General features: G+C 47.9%; 1 protein-coding gene across 1 annotated transcript in view; it reads left to right on the top strand.

The window, feature by feature from the left end:
• Positions 1-6,643: 6,643 nt before the first annotated feature.
• LOC149433093 (A disintegrin and metalloproteinase with thrombospondin motifs 4-like) overlaps positions 6,644-18,920 on the top strand; it is a 28,090-nt gene continuing 15,813 nt past the window's right edge. The window contains exon 1 of the mRNA XM_089664657.1: positions 6,644-8,223. Coding sequence (XP_089520783.1) covers positions 7,600-8,223 — 624 coding nt within the window. The 5' untranslated portion in view covers positions 6,644-7,599. The remainder of the gene's footprint in view (positions 8,224-18,920) is intronic.

Genomic DNA, 18,920 nt, shown 5'->3' on the forward strand with positions numbered 1-18,920 from the left:
CGATGCTGAAAACAGCCACTAAATTGGTCGAATGTCATTTATAAAAGAACGAAGGTGAAAACAGATGCTAAATCGATCGAATGTAATTCATAAATGACCGACGGTAAAAACAGCCACTAGATCGATCGAATGTAATTTATAACAGGTTGATGGTGAAAACAGCCGCTAAATTGATCGAATGTAATTCATAAAAGACCAACAGTGAAATCAGACCCTAAATCGATCGAATGTACTTCATAAAAAAAAACGATGCTGAAAACAGCCACTAGATCGGTCGAATGTCATTGATAAAAGACCGATGGTGAAAACAACAGCTAAGTCGATTGAATGTAATTCATAAATGACCAAAAATGAAAAAAGCTGCTAAATGGGTCGAATGTAATTCAGAAAAGACCGACGGTAAAGACAGCCAGGTGGGTCGAATGCAAGTCCTAAGATACAGACGGCGAAAACAGTCACTGGATTGGTCGAATGTAATTCATAAAAGACCGACGGAGAAAACAACAGCTAAGTCGATCTAATTAATTTATAAATGACCAAAAATGAAAAAAGCTGCTAAATGGGTCAAATGTAATTGATAAAAGACTGACGGTGAAAACAGACGCTAAATCGATCGAATGTACTTCATAAATGACCAACAGTGAAAACAGACGCTAAATCGATCGAATGTACTTCATAAATGACCAACAGTGAAATCAGACGCTAAATCGATCGAATGTACTTCATAAAAGACCCGACGGTGAAAACAGACGCTAAATCGATCGAATGTACTTCATAAATGACCAACAGTGAAAACAGACGCTAAATCGATCGAATGTACTTCATAAATGACCAACAGTGAAATCAGACGCTAAATCGATCGAATGTACTTCATAAAAGACCCGACGGTGAAAACAGACGCTAAATCGATCGAATGTACTTCATAAATGACCAACAATGAAAACAGCCGCTAAATCGATCGAATGTACTTCATAAATGACCAACAATGAAAACAGACGCTAAATCGATCGAATGTACTTCATAAATGACCAACAATGAAAACAGACGCTAAATCGATCGAATGTACTTCATAAATGACCAACAATGAAAACAGACGCTAAATCGATCGAATGTACTTCATAAATGACCAACAGTGAAATCAGACGCTAAATCGATTGAATGTACTTCATAAATGACCAACAATGAAAACAGACGCTAAATCGATCGAATGTACTTCATAAATGACCAACAATGAAAACAGACGCTAAATGGGTCGAATATAATTCATAAAAGACCCGACGGTGAAAACGAACGCTGAATCGATCGAATGTAATTCATAAAAGACCGATTAAAAAAGCTGCCAAATGGGTCGAATGTAACTCATAAAGAACTGATGATGAAAAATGTCCAGATATGCGCTCGCCAGTTTCTCAGACGCGGTCCGCTCCCCGAGGCTGAAGTCCGGGGTCAAGGGAAGATGTTTTGTTTTTTTTGGGGGGGGGGGGTGGATAAACAAACCTCGCGGTTTCCATCCGATCCGTAAATAAACGAACTCTCGGATCCGGTGGATGTGGTCGCGCCGTGCCCGGGGTCGGACGCTCTTCCTGTGAATGTTCGTTTTAACCCCGAAATCCGGAAACCGCGTCGGCCTGCCGAGGACCGCCGTAAAGAGGACCCGTCTAGGGGCGGGACTGGGACCATGGTGGGGACAGCGCCATCGTCAGGGGTCCTTCGACGGCTCGTCTGGCGGAGGTGCCTGGACTGTCCCTGAATGCTGTGGCAGCCAACGCGTTCTGTAGGCGGAGCCTGTTCCCGGACGGGAGAGAAAGGCAGCCAATCCCTAACGTTCTACGTTACTTGCCAAGTGAATCCCTGGTTCCGGCATCTTCCCGCCATGTTTGGGGCCACTGTAACCCAACCCCCAACTCACCTAAAATGACCCTAACACTTAACCCTGAAAATCCCACCCCCGACCGTAACCCAACCCCCCACCTGAGTACTAAAACTTAACCCAACCCCAGAAATGACCCCGAAACGAAAAATGGCCCAGGACCGGGCAGGGTCACCCCGAAATCCAGAATTGCGCCCCCCCCCCAGTGTTAGAATGGGTGTACCACCCTGTGTCTCTTCTTTGGCCCTTTGCTGGTCTGCGCCCCTCCTGACCACCCCCTGTCCCAGCCCTGCACTTAACCCTTGCCATCACCTACGAAGTTATCACTAAATCTAACACTTGAACCTTAACTCTTAACCTAACACTTAACCCTGAAAATCCAATCCCTCACCTTAACCCAACCCCCCCCCCCCCCCCCCACCTGAGCACCAGAGTGTAACCGAACCTCAAAAATGAACCCTAAACTAAAGATATCCCTAACACTTAACTCTTACCATCACCTACGAAGTTATCACTAAATCTAACACTTGAACCTTAACTCTTAACCTAACACTTAACCCTTAAAATCCTACCCCTAACCTCAACCCAACCCCCACCTGAGCACTAGAGTGGAACCTCAAAAATGACCCCTAAGCTGAAAATAACCCTTACCATCACCTACAATTTTATCAGTAAATCTAACACTTGAACCGTAACTCCTAACCTAACACTTAGCCCCGAAAATCCAATCCCTCACCTTAACCCAACCCCCCCTCCACCTGAGCACTAGAGTGTAACCGAACCTCGAAAATGACCCCTAAACTAAAGATATCCCTAACACTTAACTCTTACCATCACCTACGAAGTTATCTCTAAATCTAACACTTGAACCTTAACTCTTAACCTAACACTTAACCCTGAAAATCCAATCCCTCACCTTAACCCAACCCCCCCTCCACCTGAGCACTAGAGTGTAACCGAACCTCGAAAATGACCCCTAAACTAAAGATATCCCTAACACTTAACTCTTACCATCACCTACGAAGTTATCTCTAAATCTAACACTTGAACCTTAACTCTTAACCTAACACTTAACCCTGAAAATTCAATCCCTCACCTTAACCCCACCCCCACCTGAGAACTAGAGTGTAACCGAACCTCAAAAATGACCCCTAAGCCAAAGATATTCCTAACACTTAACTCTTACCATCACCTACGAAGTTATCACTAAATCTAACACTTGAACCTTAACTCTTAACCTAACACTTAACCCTTAAAATCCTACCCCTAACCTCAACCCAACCCCCACCTGAGCACTAGAGTGGAACCTCAAAAATGACCCCTAAGCTGAAAATAACCCTTACCATCACCTACAATTTTATCAGTAAATCTAACACTTGAACCGTAACTCCTAACCTAACACTTAACCCCGAAAATCCAATCCCTCACCTTAACCCAACCCCCCCCCCACCTGAGCACTAGAGTGTAACCGAACCTCGAAAATGACCCCTAAACTAAAGATATCCCTAACACTTAACTCTTACCATCACCTACGAAGTTATCTCTAAATCTAACACTTGAACCTTAACTCTTAACCTAACACTTAACCCTGAAAATTCAATCCCTCACCTTAACCCCACCCCCACCTGAGAACTAGAGTGTAACCGAACCTCAAAAATGACCCCTAAGCTGAAAATACCCCCCAGCATCACCTACAATGTTATCACTAAATCTAACACTTGAACCGTAACTCTTAACCTAACACTTAACCCTTAAAATCCAATCCCTCACCTTAACCCAACCCCCACCTGAGCACTAAAACGTAACCTAACCCCAAAAATGGACCCTACACTAAAGATATCCCTAACACTTAACCCCGATCTGCGGCGTCATCACTAAATCTAACACTTGAACTTTAACCTTAACACAATATTTAACCCTTCAGTCCTCCCCCTAATCTTAACGCTTAACTTAAACCCAACCCATAAAAGTGACCCCTTACTCAGATTCGTCACATGACCCTAACACTTACCCCCCCCCCCCCCACCTTTATTGAGTGTTAATCATGTAACATTGTCTAACTAGGACCTTTAGCTTAATGCTTGACCCTCGAAATCCCGTCCCTAACCTTAACACTTAACCCAACCTTCACCCGACCACTAAAATGAACCCCTCAATGTACTCAGAAACCTAAGAGGACCCCAAGACTTCACCCAACCCCCACCTGAAAAGTCATCGCAAAACGTGAAACCTTAATCCCAAATCTAACACTTAACCCTTTAATTCCTATCCATAACCTTACCGGAAGCATCAGTGCCGTCCTTATCGCCTAGTCCAACAGTTAGAGTGTAAGCTCCTCTGGTACAGAGACTGATGGGACTGTGGGGGAGGGGGCATTAGAGTGTAAGCTCCTCTGGTACACAGACTGATGGGACTGTGGGGGAGGGGACATTAGAGTGTAAGCTCCTCTGGTACACAGACTGATGGGACTGTGGGGGAGGGGACATTAGAGCGTAAGCTCCTCTGGTGCAGAGACTGATGGGACTGTGGGGGAGGGGACATTAGAGTGTAAGCTCCTCTGTACAGAGACTGATGGGACTGGGGGGGAGGGGACATTAGAGCGTAAGCTCCTCTGGTGCAGAGACTGATGGGACTGTGGGGGAGGGGACATTAGAGCGTAAGCTCCTCTGGTGCAGAGACTGATGTGACTGTGGGGGAGGGGACATTAGAGCGTAAGCTCCTCTGGTGCAGAGACTGATGTGACTGTGGGGGAGGGGACATTAGAGCGTAAGCTCCTCTGTACAGAGACTGATGTGACTGTGGGGGAGGGGACATTAGAGCGTAAGCTCCTCTGGTGCAGAGACTGATGTGACTGTGGGGGAGGGGACATTAGAGCGTAAGCTCCTCTGGTGCAGAGACTGATGTGACTGTGGGGGAGGGGACATTAGAGCGTAAGCTCCTCTGGTACAGAGACTGATGTGACTGCGGGGGAGGGGACATTAGAGTGTAAGCTCCTCTGTACAGAGACCAATGTGACTGTGGGGGAGGGGACATTAGAGTGTAAGCTCCTCTGGTAAAGAGACCGATGGGACTGTGGGGGAGGGGACATTAGAGTGTAAGCTCCTCTGGTACGGAGACTGATGGGACTGTGGGGGAGGGGACATTAGAGCGTAAGCTCCTCTGGTGCAGAGACTGATGGGACTGCGGGGGAGGGGACATTAGAGTGTCAGCTCCTCTGGTGCAGAGACTGATGTGACTGTGGGGGAGGGGACATTAGAGCGTAAGCTCCTCTGTACAGAGACTGATGGGACTGTGGGGGAGGGGACATTAGAGTGTAAGCTCCTCTGTACAGAGACTGATGGGACTGTGGGGGAGGGGACATTAGAGTGTAAGCTCCTCTGGTACAGAGACTGATGTGATGTGGGGGAGGGGACATTAGAGTGTAAGCTCCTCTGTACAGAGACTGATGTGACTGTGGGGGAGGGGACATTAGAGCGTAAGCTCCTCTGGCACAGAGACTGATTGGCTCAGTGATCTCTGTACAGCGCCGCAGTCTATGTCAGAGCCACACAGTAGACGATTTCCATCATTTCAGGCATAGAACGGTATAATACAGAACAAAAAAAATCAACCCCAAAGCGGAGAGCGGAGAGCGGGGCGGTTGGCGAGCGCAGCGCACATCCACTAGAGACTGAAACAGCTGTGTCAGAATTTGGCTCGTGGCCCCAATCTTTGTTTCTGAACTTATCCCAGGGCCAGGATCCAGCTTAACCCTCCCCTGCCCAACCATTTCCTTCTACACATTTTTTTTTGTAACTTTTTTTTTTTTTTTCTTAAAAAGGAGAAGGATATTAATCATAAATTATGACCCGAGCGGAATAAAAAAAAAAAAGTTTGTGTTGCTTAAACTGGATCTGAACTTCATCAGAAAAAAAAAAAAAGAAAGGAAGAAAAAAAAAAAAAAAAAAAACCAGCCAGCCAATCTGGGAGCAGCCCAGGCAGCTGTTAAATACAGCACACGGCTCCGACATCCCAGAACAAGAGGAGGCAAGGAGAGGACTGGGAGCAAAACGGAGCGCCAAGGAAGGCTTCAGATACTTTCCAAGAAGTTCCAAGAGAAGAAACACGAGACATTGTCGTTGTAACCTCCGTTAGAAACACGAGACATTGTCGTTGTAACCTCCGTTAGAAACGTGAGACATTGTCGTTGTAACCTCCGTTAGAAACACGAGACATTGTCGTTGTAACCTCCGTTAGAAACACGAGACATTGTCGTTGTAACCTCCGTTAGAAACGCGAGACATTGTCCTTGTAACCTCCGTTAGAAACGTGAGACATTGTCGTTGTAACCTCCGTTAGAAACGCGAGACATTGTCCTTGTAACCTCCGTTAGAAACACGCCACATTGTCGTTGTAACCTCCGTTAAAAACGTGAGACATTGTCCTTGTAACCTCCGTTAGAAACGTGAGACATTGTCCTTGTAACCTCCGTTAGAAACGTGAGACATTGTCGTTGTAACCTCCGTTAGAAACACGCCACATTGTCGTTGTAACCTCCGTTAGAAACGTGAGACATTGTCCTTGTAACCTCCGTTAGAAACGTGAGACATTGTCGTTGTAACCTCCGTTAGAAACACGCCACATTGTCCTTGTAACCTCCGTTAGAAACGCGAGACATTGTCCTTGTAACCTCCTCTAGATCCTCCAGCTTACAATTTGTATCAAACAAAAAATTTCCAACCCGAAGGAAACAAATTTTCCTTCTACTTTCTAAGAAGAAACTTTTATTTTTTTACTTTATCCTTTTTTTTTTTTTTAGTTTTCATTCCTACAAAGAGTTCTAGAAGAAGACGTTTCCAGGATGGACTGTTGAAGTTCCATTTTTGGTCAGTTTTGGTCCTCCAAGAATTGAGTTTCCTTGTTTCAGGTACAAATTTGCAACTTTGTACTTTTTTTTTTGAGCACTTATTATTTTTTAATTTACGTCTTCAAGCGGCCAAAATTTACGTTTCCAGGATGGACTGTTGAACCCCAGAAGTTCCTAGACTCCATTTTTGGTCAGTTTTGGTCCTCCAAGAATTGAGTTTCCTTGTTTCAGGTACAAATTTGCAACTTTGTACATTTTTTACTTTTTTTTTTGAGCACTTATTATTTTTTAATTTACGTCTTCAAGCAGCCAAAATTTATGTTTTGAGGATGGACTGTTAAACCCCAGAAGTTCCTAGACTCCATTTTTGGTCACTTTTGCTCCTCCAAGAATTGAGTTTCCTTCTTTCAGGTACAAATTTGCAACTTTGTACATTTTCTTTTTTTTTTGAGCACTTATTATTTTTTAATTTTACGTCTTCAAGCGGTCAAAATTTACGTTTCCAGGATGGACTGTTGAACCACAGAAGTTCCTAGACTCCATTTTTGGTCACTTTTGCTCCTCCAAGAATTGAGTTTCCTTCTTTCAGGTACAAATTTGCAACTCTGTACATTTTTTATTTTTTTTTGAGCACTTATTTTTTAATTTACGTCTTCAAGCGGCCAAAATTTACATTTCCAGGATGGACTGTTGAACCCCAGAAGTTCCTAGACTCCATTTTTGGTCAGTTTTGGTCCTCCAAGAATTGAGTTTCCTTCTTTCAGGTACAAATTTGCAACTTTGTACATTTTCTTTTTTTTTTGAGCACTTATTATTTTTTAATTTACGTCTTCAAGTGGCCAAAAGTTGAACCTTCATCTGTGAGGACCAGCGAGGAAGGAAGATGATTTGTTGGGAGGTCGCTGTTTTTGCTGCCACTTGGCTACACGTGGTGCTGTCTTTTGGAGAACGGTCCCCGACCGGCTACAAGGAGGAGATTGTGTTTCCGGAAAAGATGAACTCTAGCTTCCGCCAGGAGCAGCCGGACTGGCCCGGCGACGAGGGATCCTCGGAGGGTCACCTCAGGTTCCGGTTCCGCGCTTTCGGGGAAGAGCTGGTCCTGGATCTGGAGAAGGACCCGAGCTTTCTCTCCGAGGACCTGACGGTGCAGTACTTGGGCAGGAACGGGCAGTCGGAGGCCAACGGGCTCTCCGAATCCGGCAGCTACTTTACGGGGGCGGTCAATTCCCACCCGGAGTCCATCGCGGCGGTGAACTACAACGGCGCCTCGCTGCTGGGGGTGCTCCAGTACCGGGGGTCCGAGTACCACATCCAGCCGTTGGAAGGAGGAGGGCAGAACAGCGCCGAGGGCGCGGGGGCGCACGTCATCAGGAGGAAAGTGCCGGAGAAGGGCAACGGGCCTATGTGCAATGTGGGACCTCAGGTTTCCATGCTGGGGACGGGAGATGCCGATGGCAGCAATGGTTACGGCACGCGCAAGATGGCGGCATCATCGAAAAGATCTAAGGTAAGACCCACTTTTAAGAACTGCCTTTAGAAGTAGCCGATTGTGTTCTTGATCAAAAAGTTTCAAAAACATTCCTAAACCAAAAATGTACCTAAATGTCTTGGTGGGAGTCGGGGGTGCAGCTGGTCCTACCAATAGTCATGTGACCATTGGTGGTCCCATTTGGCCGGGTGGGAAATCCAATGTGATCCAATTTTGTAGCATCATAAAAAAAGTTTCAAAAACATTCCTAAACCAAAAATTTGCCTAAATGTCTTGGTAGGAGTCGGGGGTGCAGCTGGTCCTGCCAATAGTCATGTGACCATTGGTGGTCCCATTTGGCCGGGTGGGAAATCCAATGTGATCCAGTTTTGTATCATCATAAAAAAGTTTCAAAAACATTCCTAAACCAAAAATTTACTTAAATGTCTTCGGTGGGAGTCGGGGGAGCAGCTGGTCCTATCAACATTCGTGTGACCATTGGTGGTCCCATTGCCACCCATAGTAGAACGAACCTGTCAAAAATTGACCCATGGGGCAAAAGTGGTACCAACAGTATAAGATTTTCCATTTGGCCGAGTGGGAAATCCAATTTTGTATCATCATGAAAAAGTTTCAAAAACATTCCTAAACCAAAAATTTACCTAAATGTCTTGGTAGGAGTCGGAAGTGCAGCTGGTCCTACCATCGGTCATGCAACCATTGGTGGTCCCATTGCCACCCATAGTATAATGAACCTGTCAAAAATTGACCCATTGGGCAAAAGTGGTACCAACAGTGAAAGATCGTCCATTTGGCCGGGTGGGAATTCCAATTTTGTATCCTCATAAAAAAAGTTTCAAAAACATTCCTAAACCAAAAATTTACCTAAATGTCTTGATGGAGTCGGGGGTGTAGCTGGTCCTACCAACAGTCGTGTGACCATTGGTGGTCCCATTTGGCCAGGTGGGAAATCCAATTTTGTATCACTATAAAAAGTTTCAAAAACATTCTTAAACCAAAAATTTACCTAAATGTCTTGGTAGGAGTTGGGGGTGCAGCTGGTCCTACCATCGGTCATGCGACCATTGGTGGTCCCATTGCCACCCCTAGTAGAACGAATCTGTCAAAAATTGACCCATGGGGCAAAAGTGGTACCAACAGTGAAAGATCGTCCTTTTGGCCGGGTAGGAAATCCAATTTTGTATCATCATAAAAAGTTTCAAAAACATTCCTGAACCAAAAATTTACCTAAATGTCTTGGTAAGAGTCGGGGGTGCAGCTGGTCCTACCAACAGTTGTGTGACCATTGGTGGTCCCATTGTCACCCCTATTAGAACTAACCTGTCAAAAAATGACCCATGGGGCAAAAGTGGTACCAACAGTGAAAGATCGTCCTTTTGGCCGGGAGGGAAATCCAATTTTGTATCCTCATAAAAAAGTTTCAAAAACATTCCTAAACCACAAATGCCTTTGTAGGAGTCAGGGGTGCAGCTGGTCCTACCAACAGTCGTGTGACCATTGGTGGTCCCATTGCCACCCCTAGTAGAACGAATATGTCAAAAATTGACCCATGGGGCAAAAGTGGTACCAACAGTGAAAGATCGTCCATTTGGCCGGGTGGGAAATCCAATTTTGTATCATAAAATGTTTCAAAAACATTCCTAAACCAAAAATTTACCTAAATGTCTTGGTAAGAGTCAGGGGTGCAGCTGGTCCTCCCAACAGTCGTGTGACCATTGGTGGTCCCATTTGGCCAGGTGGGAAATCCAATTTTGTATCATTATAAAAAGTTTCAAAAACATTCTTAAACCAAAAATGTACCTAAATGTCTTGGTAGGAGTTGGGGGTGCAGCTGGTCCTACCATCGGTCATGCGACCATTGGTGGTCCCATTGCCACCCCTAGTAGAACGAATCTGTCAAAAATTGACCCATGGGGCAAAAGTGGTACCAACAGTGAAAGATCGTCCATTTGGCCGGGTGGGAAATCCAATTTTGTATCTTCATAAAAAAGTTTCAAAAACATTCCTGAACCAAAAATTTACCTAAATGTCTTCGGTGGGAGTTGGGGGTGCAGCTGGTTCTACCAACAATCATGTGACCATTGGTGGTCCCATTTGGCCGGGTGGGAAATCCAATGTGACCTCACATCTTTTTGACGTTGAACCAATGGGCTGAGCGTTGGCCAATTTACTAAGCCAGGGCCACGCCCCCTTCATGACATCATTAGTACGGTTGGTAAGACCGCCATGTGCACTCGGCTCTTGCCGAGGACTGCAGAGGGGGAGGTGCAGGAGAAGATCGGTGAACGCCGAATGAATGCCACACACTTCTAAATGATACATTGGCGACCCGATATTATCCCGTGTCTCAGGCAGCTGCCTTTGTGGCCAACCGTCCAATCCCGGCCCATTCCTTTCATGGTGGCATCTGTATTGGTGTCCTGATGGTTCCCCCTGTATGACTGACAGCAGATGATGGAAAATGAAACTCCGTCCGAAACTGATATTTCCGTGTTTGGTGGAGGCTGGGTTCCATTACGAGGGGTTCCCACCATCCCTGTGCTGAGTTCCCGGGTCTGTACACCCGCTGTGCCCATTATGAGGGGTTCCCACCATCCCTGTGCTGAGTCCCCGGGTCTGTACACCCGCTGTGCCCATTATGAGGGGTTCCCACCGTCCCTGTGCCGAGTTCCCGGGTCTGTACGCCCGCTGTGCCCATTATGAGGGGTTCCCACCATCCCTGTGCTGAGTTCCCGGGTATGTACGCCCGCTGTGCCCATTATGAGGGGTTCCCACCGTCCCTGTGCCGAGTTTCCAGGTCCGTACACCTGCTGTGCCCATTATGAGAAGTTCCCACCATCCCTGTGCCGAGTTCCCGGGTCCGTACGCCCGCTGTGCACAATATGAGGGGTTCCCACCATCCCTGTGCTGAGTTCCCGGGTCTGTACACCCGCTGTGCCCATTATGAGGGGTTCCCACCATCCCTGTGCTGAGTTCCCGGTCTGTACGCCTGCTGTGCCCATTATGAGGGGTTCCCACCGTCCCTGTGCCGAGTTCCCGGGTCTGTACGCCCGCTGTGCCCATTATGAGGGGTTCCCACCATCCCTGTGCTGAGTTCCCGGGTATGTACGCCCGCTGTGCCCATTATGAGGGGTTCCCACCGTCCCTGTGCCGAGTTTCCAGGTCCGTACACCTGCTGTGCCCATTATGAGAAGTTCCCACCATCCCTGTGCCGAGTTCCCGGGTCTGTACGCCCGCTGTGCCCAATATGAGGGGTTCCCACCATCCCTGTGCTGAGTCCCCGGGTCCGTATGCCCGCTGTGCCCATTATGAGGGGTTCCCACCATCCCTGTGCTGAGTTCCCGGGTCTGTACCCCCGCTGTGCCCATTATGAGGGGTTCCCACCATCCCTGTGCCGAGTTCCCGGGTCTGTACCCCCGCTGTGCCCATTATGAGGGGTTCCCACCATCCCTGTGCTGAGTTCCCAGGTCCGTACACCTGCTGTGCCCATTATGAGGGGTTCCCACCGTCCCTGTGCTGAGTTCCCGGGTCTGTACTACCAGGAAGTGAATGTCAGGTACTTCATATCTGTATCTTTACCGGCGATTAAATGATATATTCGTCTTCTCCTGCCCCGACGTGTCCGACATTCCTGACGGGGAGACAGACGCACGGCGATCGCTCTGAACTTTGTATAAAAAAAAAAAAAAGGAGAAAAACACAAAACGACAATCCTGCGCTTAAAGCATCCGGCGAAATGTTGGCGTGGGAAGGGCGGACGGCTTTGTTCGGGTTGTTGGATCCTGACTGCGTTTCCTGCGCCAGCCTGTTGGCGGCCCCGCGCCACCGCAAACATCCCCGCTAAGCCGGTACAGGTGTATGAATTAGTATGAATTAGGAGGGGAGCGGACAAGGCGCTTGTCTTCCGAATAATCGCGGATTTATAAAGAGCTGACGGCGCCATTTTATACCAGATTTATCATAATATTACCCAGAGACATTCCTCCAACATATACCGTGGCGCTGTACACAGATCACTGAGCCAGTCCCATCAGTCTCTGTACCAGAGGAGCTTACACTCTAATGTCCCCTCCCCCGCAGTCCCATCAGTCTCTGTGCCAGAGGAGCTTACAGTCTAATGTCCCCTCCCCCCACAGTCCCATCAGTCTCCGTACCAGAGGAGCTTACACTCTAATGTCCCCTCCCCCACAGTCCCATCAGTCTCTGTACCAGAGGAGCTTACACTCTATTGTCCCCTCCCCCACAGTCACATCAGTCTCTGTACCAGAGGAGCTTACACTCTAATGTCCCCTCCCCCACAGTCTCTGTACAGAGGAGCTTACACTCTAATGTCCCCTCCCCCACAGTCCCATCAGTCTGTGCACCAGAGGAGCTTACACTCTAATGTCCCCTCCCCCACAGTCCCATCAGTCTGTGCACCAGAGGAGCTTACACTCTAATGTCCCCTCCCCCACAGTCACATCAGTCTCTGTACAGAGGAGCTTACACTCTAATGTCCCCTCCCCCACAGTCCCATCAGTCTCTGTACCAGAGGAGCTTACACTCTAATGTCCCCTCCCCCACAGTCACATCAGTCTCTGTACAGAGGAGCTTACGCTCTAATGTCCCCTCCCCCACAGTCCCATCAGTCTCTGTACCAGAGGAGCTTACGCTCTAATGTCCCCTCCCCCACAGTCTCTGTACAGAGGAGCTTACACTCTAATGTCCCCTCCCCCACAGTCACATCAATCTCTGTACCAGAGGAGCTTACACTCTAATGTCCCCTCCCCCACAGTCCCATCAGTCTGTGCACCAGAGGAGCTTACACTCTAATGTCCCCTCCCCCACAGTCCCATCAGTCTGTGCACCAGAGGAGCTTACACTCTAATGTCCCCTCCCCCACAGTCACATCAATCTCTGTACCAGAGGAGCTTACACTCTAATGTCCCCTCCCCTGCAGTCCCATCAGTCTGTGCACCAGAGGAGCTTACACTCTAATGTCCCCTCCCCCGCAGTCCCATCACACACTCAGCGGAGTTCCCTTTTAGAACTGCGGGGGAAGGACCGGCTGAGGCTCCCCCGGGTGCTGCTGTCTCCATCCTTTGATGGGATCTGGAAAAGTTTTCTGCAAAGTTAGAGGCTGCAGACTCCGGAGCCGGAAGGACGCTCGCAGACGGCCCACTGGAGCGCGGAAGGAATGGCGCATTAGCGCGGCTCGCGGGTCGCTGATGTCTCCCTCCGGTTTGCCGTGTGTGGGGGCTGAAGATGGAAAAGTGACGTTGTCCGGAGCTCCTGTGAGCCGCAGCCAAGGAATGTGGAGGTTGTATCGGATAATGCCTTTACCACAAACCCATTTCCCTCCAGTCATCAGTTTTCCGCCGCCACGCGCTTTTTCCATCTTCGCCCCGGAGACGCGAGCGCAATCAGAAAGCTTCGCTTACATCCCCCCTCCCCCCCCCAACGCCAACGTTGCTGAAAAATGCTGGACATTGTCACTTGTGCGGTGCGCTACGCCGCGCGTCAACGCGCATCGATGGTGGAGTGTTGCCCGCGACACCGGTGCGCTGACTTCGGGCTCATTCACGCGGCGGACTGTGCGCATTCTGCCGCCTCCCACCCATCTCTTCACCGCAGTGGGGACTGCACATCGAGTTACCGCGGCGCAACCGCCATTGCCGCGTCTTGGCTGCAGCGCAGTCCTATTGACTTCGGCGGACGCTGCTGACAATGAGTTCAGATAGCCTGTGAATAAGCCCATCGTGGGGGGGGCGATAAAAACGCAGATCAACTACCTGTTTCTACCGCCGCACGTGTGACCTTTGCCTTACGACGTTGGGGGCGGGATTCAAACTGAATGTCGCGACAACACGTCAACGCGGTTCCCGCAACGCGTAGATGTCAATGAGCCCCCAATGAATGCGCTTCGCCTGCGACGATTTGTAGAGACCAAAATCGTTCATTATTGGCGCCGTCGGCAGGATTCTCCGCAAAACACACACAAACCCCCCAGAAACAGAAAAGCGGCGGCAGAAACAGACCATTTTTTTTAGGAGGGTTTGTTTTGGTTTTTGTTTATTTTATTTTTTTGTGGTTTTTCGGTTTATATTTTTTATTATTACTTTATTGTTTTGTTTTTTTTTGTTTTATTTTTTTTTATTAATTTGGAGGGGGGTTTGTGTGTGTTTTTATTTTTGTGGTTTTTTTATGTTTTTTCGGTTTATTTTTTTTTAATATTTTATTGTTTTGTTTTTTGGTTTATTTTTTTTTTCATTTGGGGAGGTTTTTTGTGTGTTTTTTTAATTTTTTAATTTTTTTTGTTTTTTTGGTTTGTAGTTTTTTTTATTATTATTTTATTGTTTTGTTTTTTGGTTAATTTTTGTTAATTTTTTTAATTTGGGGAGGTTTTTTTGTGTTTTTTTATTTTTTTGTTTTTTTTTTGGTTTATAGTATTTTTTATTATTATTTTATTGTTTTGTTTTTTGATTTTTTTTGTTTTTTTGGTTTATTATTTTGTTTTTTGTATTAATTTGGGTTTTTTTGTGTGTTTTTTTATTTTTGTTTTTTTTATGTAATTTTGGTTTTTTTGTTTAATTTTTTTTGTTCTTTTTTCATTTTTTGGGGGGGGGGGGTTTTGTTCTTTTTTATTTTTTTGGGGGGGGGGTTTGTTTAAACAAAAAAGCAAACAAAAAAACAATTAAACAAACCCCCCCAAAAAAAGAACAAAAAATAAATAAAAAAAATAAACAAAAAACAAACAAAAACAGTTAAACAAAAGAATGAAACAAAAATGAAACAAAAAAAACAAAAAAATTAAACAAAAAAACAAACAAAAAAACAATTAAACAAACCCCCCCCCCAAAAAAAAATAAAAAAGAACAAAAAAAAAATGAATTAAACAAAAACAAAAAAATGTTTTTTTTTGTTTCTTTTTTTGTTCTTTTTGATTTTTTTTGAGGGGTTTTTTTTGTTCTTTTTTTAATTTTTTGGGGGGTTTAATTGTTTTTGTTTTGTTTTGTTTTTTTTTTCACCATTTTTTGACCGCGCTATTTCTGTAAGTCCACATGCTCCAGTGATATGAATCTCGTGGGATCACTGCCAGGGACATGGAATGTAACATTTCGCCGGTGTAGCAGCAGCTTTCCTTGGGCACATCAGGGGAGCACTGTGAAAATCCTGCTGAATCCGTCTGCAATACAATAAAGCAGGGGGTGGGCAGCTGCGGCCCTCCAGCTGTTGGTGAACTACAAGTCCCATCATGCTTCTGCCTTTGGGAGTCACGCTTGTAACTGTCAGTTTTGCAATGCCTCATGGGACTTGTAGTTCTCCTGGAGGGCCGCAGTTGCCCACCCCTGCAGAAGCTGTGGTTAAAGGGGAACTCTTCTGATTTTTGCGCGTCCTCCATGTTGCCCTGGGGGGCGTGTCGCTCTCAGATGACGCCGCCTCCCCCAGGCGTCCCCGGCCATTCCCTTGTATACAAAATCGTTTTTTTTTTTAATGGGAAAAACAATACAATGTTGCTTTTCCGCGTGTTTTCCTGGCCGCGGTTCCGTCTCGCGTTCCGCGGTTTTGCCGCAGGTTGGCAGATGTTCGCGTTTTATGGAAACCCGTAAAAGTTTATATGGAGTCGTCTTCCGCTTTCCCCTTCCTGGACTCTGGAAATGCGATCTCGGGCGACTCGTGGGGTTCTAAGAGCAGCAGGACGGCGCAGACCGCGGCAAAATTCCATACGCCGACCTCCGCTGCGCTTGTTGGTTCTCCTCCAATAGAAGGAGAGTTTGCCGATTCACCCGTTCGTCATCCTCTCACCTTGTGACTTGCTACAAAGTTACAATGTACAGTCTGATCACTGGGGGAGGAGACTGAGGAAATGCCGCCTCCTCCTTCTACAAAGTTACAATGTACAGTCTGATCACTGGGGGAGGAGACTGAGGAAATGACTCCTCCTCCTTCTACAAAGTTACAATGTACAGTCTGATCACTGGGGGAGGGGAGACTGAGGAAATGCCTCCTCCTCCTTCTACAAAGTTACAATGTGCAGTCTGATCACTGGGGGAGGGGAGACTGAGGAAACGCCTCCTCCTCCTTCTACAAAGTTACAATGTACAGTCTGATCACTGGGGGAGGAGACTGAGGAAACGCCTCCTCCTCCTTCTACAAAGTTACAATGTACAGTCTGATCACCAGGGGAGGGGAGACTGAGGAAACGCCTCCTCCTCCTTCTACAAAGTTACAATGTACGGTTTGATCACTGGGGGAGGGGAGACCGAGGAAACGCCTCCTCCTCCTTCTACAAAGTTACAATGTACGGTTTGATCACTGGGGGAGGGGAGACCGAGGAAACGCCTCCTCCTCCTTCTACAAAGTTACAATGTACAGTCTGATCACTGGGGGAGGAGACTGAGGAAATGCCTCCTCCTCCTTCTACAAAGTTACAATGTACGGTCTGATCACTGGGGGAGGGGAGACTGAGGAAATGACTCCTCCTCCTTCTACAAAGTTACAATGTACGGTCTGATCACTGGGGGAGGGGAGACTGAGGAACAGATTCCAATCATGTCATCCCTGACAGCGCGGAGCAGTAAAGCCCAATCACCGTCAGGCAGATGTTGAATTCCGATCGCGTTGACTTGCTGCACTTTGCGTCGGAGTGACTTTGGCGCGGTGCGGCGGGGAGAGCGCGCCCCTTCCCGTGGACGGCTGCCAGCGAGCATTGGAGGCTCCATGTTCCGCCGGCTCCCCCACCCCAGACAATGAATGAATGTTTTCTTTGTCCTCTGGGCCGGGGTAAGGTTTCTGCTCAATAGGCAATCGCCATCCAGGCCGTTCAGCCGTGAAATCCTGTGATGATCGACAATGCGGGCCGATCGGGGGGAGCGATACCCCCCAGGACATGGGAGCGGGGCGGAGCGGAAGTGAAGCCAATGTTACTTCTCTTGTCTTTGTAACTGGAGCGCGCCGATAAGATCTTCCGCCCGGCTACTCCGGGGCTTTGTAGGGGACAAAACTGATACTTTTCTTTTTCCCCTCCCGGAAAATATGGAACCTGACCGATGCGACCACCCCGGGCATGCGTCCCCGCCCATGTACGCCGTGCGTCCGGGGAAACGATCTCTACTGCGCTTTACGTTCACATCGGTCCAGAACCTCAAGAGCTTACGATCTAAAGGAGACCACCTACCTGCTTGTCTTTGGAGCACATGGAGAACATGCAAACTCCAGGCAGATAGTGTCCTGGTTTGGGATTGGAACCAGCAATCCCAGTACTGCAAGGTAGAAGTGCTAACCACTAAGCCGATCAGACTATACCTCAAGGGATTTTGGAAATTTTTCTGAAGACTTTCCACCAATCATGTGCATGGTTGTACCGACCAAGACTACCTCTGACCACCAGGACTACCTCTGACCACCAGGACTACCTCGTACCAACCAAGACTACCTCTGACCACCAGGACTACCTCGTACCAACCAAGACTACCTCTGACCACCAGGACGACCTCGTACCAACCAAGGCTACCTCTGACCACCAGGACGACCTCGTACCAACCAAGGCTACCTCTGACCACCAGGACTACCTCTGACCACCAAGACTACCTCTGACCACCAAGACTACCTCGTACCAGCCAAGACTACCTCGTACCCACCAAGGCTACCTCTGACCACCAGGACTACCTCGTACCAGCCAAGACTACCTCTGACCACCAGGACTACCTCGTACCAACCAAGGCTACCTCTGACCACCAGGACTACCTCGTACCAACCAAGGCTACCTCTGACCACCAGGACTACCTCTCACCACCAGGACTACCTCGTACCCACCAAGGCTACCTCTGACCACCAGGACTACCTCGTACCAACCAAGACTACCTCTGACCACCTGGACTACCTCGTACCAACCAAGACTACCTCTGACCACCAGGACTACCTCGTACCAACCAAGACTACCTCTGACCACCGGGACTACCTCGTACCAACCAAGACTACCTCTGACCACCAGGACTACCTCGTACCTACCAAGACTACCTATGACCACCAGGACTACCTCGTACCAACCAAGGCTACCTCTGACCACCAGGACTACCTCGTACCAACCAAGACTACCTCTGACCACCAGGACTACCTCATACCAACCAAGACTACCTCTGACCACTAGGACTACCTCGTACCAACCAAGAGTACCTTGTACCAACCAAGACTACCTCTGACCACCAGGACTAACTAGTACCAACCAAGATACCTCTGACCACCGGGACTACCTCTGACCACCGGGACTACCTCTGACCTACCTTTTGTAGTCTGTGGGATTCCCATTCGCCAACCAGTCAGAGGAGTCATAATTTGATGTTCACAAGACAGAAGGTGTAAGGACACCAAACGTATAAGGGTCCCAAGGTGAACTGAGCCCTAGATGATGGCTCCAGGCAATGGACTGAGGCCTGGGTGATGGCTCCAGGAGATGGACTGAGCCCTAGATGATGGCTCCAGGCAATGGACTGAGGCCTGGATGATGGCTCCAGGAGATGGACTGAGGCCTGGGTGATGGCTCCAGGAGATGGACTGAAGCCTGGGAGATGACTCCAGGCGATGGACTGAGGCCTGGGGGATGACTCCAAGCGATGGACTGAGGCCTGGGTGATGGCTCCAGGCGATGGACTGAGGCCTGGATGATGGCTCCAGAAGATGGACTGAGCCCTAGATGATAGCTCCAGGTGATGGACTGAGGCCTGGGTGATGGCTCC

This window comes from Staurois parvus, unplaced genomic scaffold (assembly GCF_062004578.1).
Source record: "Staurois parvus isolate SC_StPar_1 unplaced genomic scaffold, SC_StPar_1.0 ptg001979l, whole genome shotgun sequence".
In the NCBI taxonomy this organism is placed as follows: domain Eukaryota; kingdom Metazoa; phylum Chordata; class Amphibia; order Anura; family Ranidae; genus Staurois; species Staurois parvus.